The 3593-nt window shown below is 44.2% G+C and overlaps 1 protein-coding gene across 1 annotated transcript in view; it reads left to right on the top strand.

Moving 5' to 3' along the window:
- Positions 1-3593, top strand: part of ilkap (ILK associated serine/threonine phosphatase) — a 17086-nt gene that overhangs the window by 8429 nt on the left and 5064 nt on the right. Inside the window, exons 2-6 of the mRNA XM_015397691.1 lie at positions 1791-1919; positions 2037-2154; positions 2329-2435; positions 2556-2649; positions 2732-2819. Coding sequence (XP_015253177.1) covers positions 1791-1919; positions 2037-2154; positions 2329-2435; positions 2556-2649; positions 2732-2819 — 536 coding nt within the window. The remainder of the gene's footprint in view (positions 1-1790; positions 1920-2036; positions 2155-2328; positions 2436-2555; positions 2650-2731; positions 2820-3593) is intronic.

The following is a 3593-nucleotide window of genomic DNA, read 5'->3' as shown; positions in this document are numbered from 1 at the left end:
TAACCTGACAACAGCCAGATGCATGTCTCGCTCATGAGCGAGACATGCATCTGGCTGTTGTCAGGTTAGAGAGCATGCACCAGATGATTAAATTCAAAGCAGCAAAACATACGGAAATGATCCAGGGTTTCCGCGGATCATTTAAAATAATTACAATCCATTATTTTTGGGGGGATTTTTTCATTAATTTCATAATTTTTTATGGAATTTTGGTGTAACAATCAACATGTATCGTATCGAACCGAAAACCGTGACCAGAAACCGTGAATCGAACCGAACCGTGGATTTTGTGAACCGTTCCACCCCTAGCATAAATCTAAAATATCTGCGACAAGCTCACTGCGACACAGTGCTTTGGGAGGATAACCAGCCCTTTACATTACCGTTTTTTTTTTTAACGACCAACCATTCAGACACTTAGATGGGTATGGGGCATTGCAGTCTAACAAAAGTAGCCAAACGACCCCCATTCCAAATGATTGGACCCCTTTGTCCCAATTTGCATGTTTTCAAAACAAAAACAAGGTTTTGTTGGGCTGCTGTATAAACCTCAAACTCAACGCTCTTCTTGGAATTTTGAATTAAAAAAGCTTCCTGGATGGGAAGCGAAACGTCTTCAAACTCGGACACCAAGTCCAGTGGATGGTTTTTAATTTTTTGGAAGGATTTCCAGTGATGATTCTGCTTAGCAGTGTGATGAACCTCAACCTGTCGTTTTATTCCTGCGTCTGTAAGCCCTGATTAGACTATCGCTTGTCGTATCCACTTCCAAAAAGTCGACTCTGCCAAGTAAATTCACCAAAGGCTGCCTTCTGCACCTGACTCTCCGCAAACAACGAAACATCACAATTATAACAACATTTCCTGAATGTTATGTGCGCCGCCATATTGGTTTGCTTGATTCCCTCTAGAGAGCAGTAGTACCATAGATCGCCAATAGGAGGCGAGGAACCGTGCTAGCGTGGTGTATAAATGGCAGATTAGACTTCTGTAACCGCACACATCAAACGTCGCTTGGATCTGGTCGCAAACCAGTTTTGCTGGTATGCTTCTGCACCGTTGGTCTGGCGACGCACAGCCATTTCCCACCAAAGCGCAAGGGGGAGCCTATTCAAGAACTCGTCAGAACTTTGGCGGCGCTGGCTGAAGTGTTTATCTTCCAAAACAACAATGGCGAGTCTGCAAGATATCATGGTCATGGAGATGTATCTAGAGTTGGAAGACATCGAAGAGGATATATTTATTTATATAATTTGTCTGAGGCATCGTACAAGTGCTTTTATTTCCGAACTTCCTGGATTAACCTTTCGTCATAGTTGTCCATTGTAGTTTTCCTCGGTTTTTAAAAATGGCGCGCTCCGGCACCGAATCGAGAAGGACGACCACATAGACAGCTGTAAAGGCACCAAGGACCAATGACAGCTGCTTTTTGTCTGCGCACTTCCGCTTGAGGTCTGCGTGGGTTTGCGACCGTTCGACGCGTAGCTGTTAGCGGGGGGGCGTGGTCGCGCACTTGGGCAGATTTGACAGTTGCAGAGGCTATGCGTCAGAAGCATAAATTGGCCTTAAACAGTCGTAAGGAGCCGAGCTCAGCACGGTTAACTGATCTGAGCTCTGCACGGATCGGTTTTCAGAGCGTGCTGTAAATGGGGCTTAAGAGGAGCAGTTGTAGGAAACAAACTAAAGAAATAGTAACAGGCAGACGGACAAGAGAAACGAGCTGCAGAGGCAGTGGGTGATCAATGGAAGCCACATTCTTTTCTTTGAATGTTTTTCTTTTCGGTCTCCAGCTCCATCCGCCGTCGCTTCTCAGCCGCAGGTCGCCAAGGATGAAGAGGAGGACAGAAAGTTCAAGCGGAGGCGAGAGGATGCCGAGGAGGAAGAGGAGAAGGATGAGATCAAGAAAGTTTGTAGAGAAGGTTTTCAGCTGTTGCAGCACAATGTTTGTTTTCTTCCTTTGCTCTGATCAAAGCTCTCAGACGCTGAGTAAGACGAGGCGCCGCAGCAGCTGGACCCGCTCTGTTTGTTTCCCGCAGATCTTCCCCGGCTCAAAGGCTACGTGGCGGCGAGGCGCGGGGAACGTGAGGAGATGCAGGACGCTCATGTGCTGCTACCCGACATGAGCAGCTGTCTGTCCTCGCTGCCAGGACACGTGTAAGCCTTCCCAATACGCTCTGATCCAACCTTTCAGCCAAAATGCTGATCTGGTCCTGGTTCCTTCCTGTAGTCTGGATTTCTTTGTGGTTTCTGGATTTTAACTGTTCAGTTTCCACCTGTTCTCAGGCGAGGAGCCTCTTAGCTGCTGTCTGTGTCTCTTTTTCTCCGCAGGTCTCGGGTCTCCTACTTTGCCGTGTTTGATGGTCACGGCGGAGCTCGAGCGTCTCGATACGCTGCAGAAAACCTTCACCTGAATCTGGCCAAGAAGTTCCCCACTGGTGAGGTTTCTTCCTGCTGGGATTTCGCTTCTCCTGAAGCCAAAGTCTGGATCAGAAGTTCAGGGAAACCCTCAGATGGACGACAGTCTGCTCTGGTTCAGCCCTTTTTTTCTGTTTCAGGAGACAATGAGAATCTGGACAAGCTACTGAAGAAATGTCTCCTGGACACTTTCCGGCAGACAGATGAAGACTTCCTGAAAAAAGCATCCAGCCAGTAAGATTCCAGATCTGACAAAGAAACTCTTAGTTTCTTTTTCTGTCTCAGAGCTGAGATGCAGCCATGTTTCTGTGAACAGGAAGCCGGCCTGGAAGGACGGATCTACGGCTACATGTGTCCTGGTGGTGGACGACATGGTGTATGCAGCCAACCTGGGAGACAGCAGGGTGAGCTGGATCGGTCCTCTATAGCAGGGCTAACCAATTAAACATCAGCAGGACCCCAATAAAGAAAATCATCAACCAGTAACTGTCCGGAGCCATTTTTAATTATAATCCCTTTCTATAAACCGAATTTAACACTGAAATAAAAAGCAGGTATTTTGTATCCATTTTATACAATAACTTTTTTAATAAAGAATTAAAAAAATAGAAAGTTTTTCAATTTGAAAATCTAAATTGTTTTTGAAGTAGAGAAAAACAATCCTTCACTTTGGTATAAAGATAATTCACCGGTTCATGTATTTTATAAAACGCCTGAACTGACCGTTTTTTTTTTCTTTTTTTTTTTCTTTTTATGGCTTAACTCATTATAGAGCTCTCAGTGATATACATTTTGAAAGATACATTTTGCCAATGGAACAAGACAATTTAGATTTTAAATAAGAAAACAACTGGATTGTCTTGTTTCAAGTGCATATTATCTAATTATCTTATTTTAAGAGTAAGAATACTCATTCCATTGGCAAATCATCTCATTTAACTTCTTTTTTTTACTTGTTTCTGGATAATTTTTCCAGTGTATGTAATATATCATTCAAGGGCTCATCTAATTGGTCAAATGCCAAAATAAGATGTACAGCCATGTAGCAGGATCTTTGCTGAATGGCTGGATATAGATCTTGTGCTTCTAGACCTCAGTGAGGGATGGAGGAGGGACTCTATTTGTAAGGGGTATGCAAGAGATCAAATACACTAACTTCCCTATAAAGGGTTAATGTT

This window comes from Cyprinodon variegatus, unplaced genomic scaffold (genome assembly GCF_000732505.1).
Source record: "Cyprinodon variegatus isolate N-32 unplaced genomic scaffold, C_variegatus-1.0 Scaffold881, whole genome shotgun sequence".
In the NCBI taxonomy this organism is placed as follows: domain Eukaryota; kingdom Metazoa; phylum Chordata; class Actinopteri; order Cyprinodontiformes; family Cyprinodontidae; genus Cyprinodon; species Cyprinodon variegatus.
The sequence above is the reverse complement of the archived record's forward strand: the minus strand, read 5'-3'. Positions and strand labels throughout refer to the sequence as shown.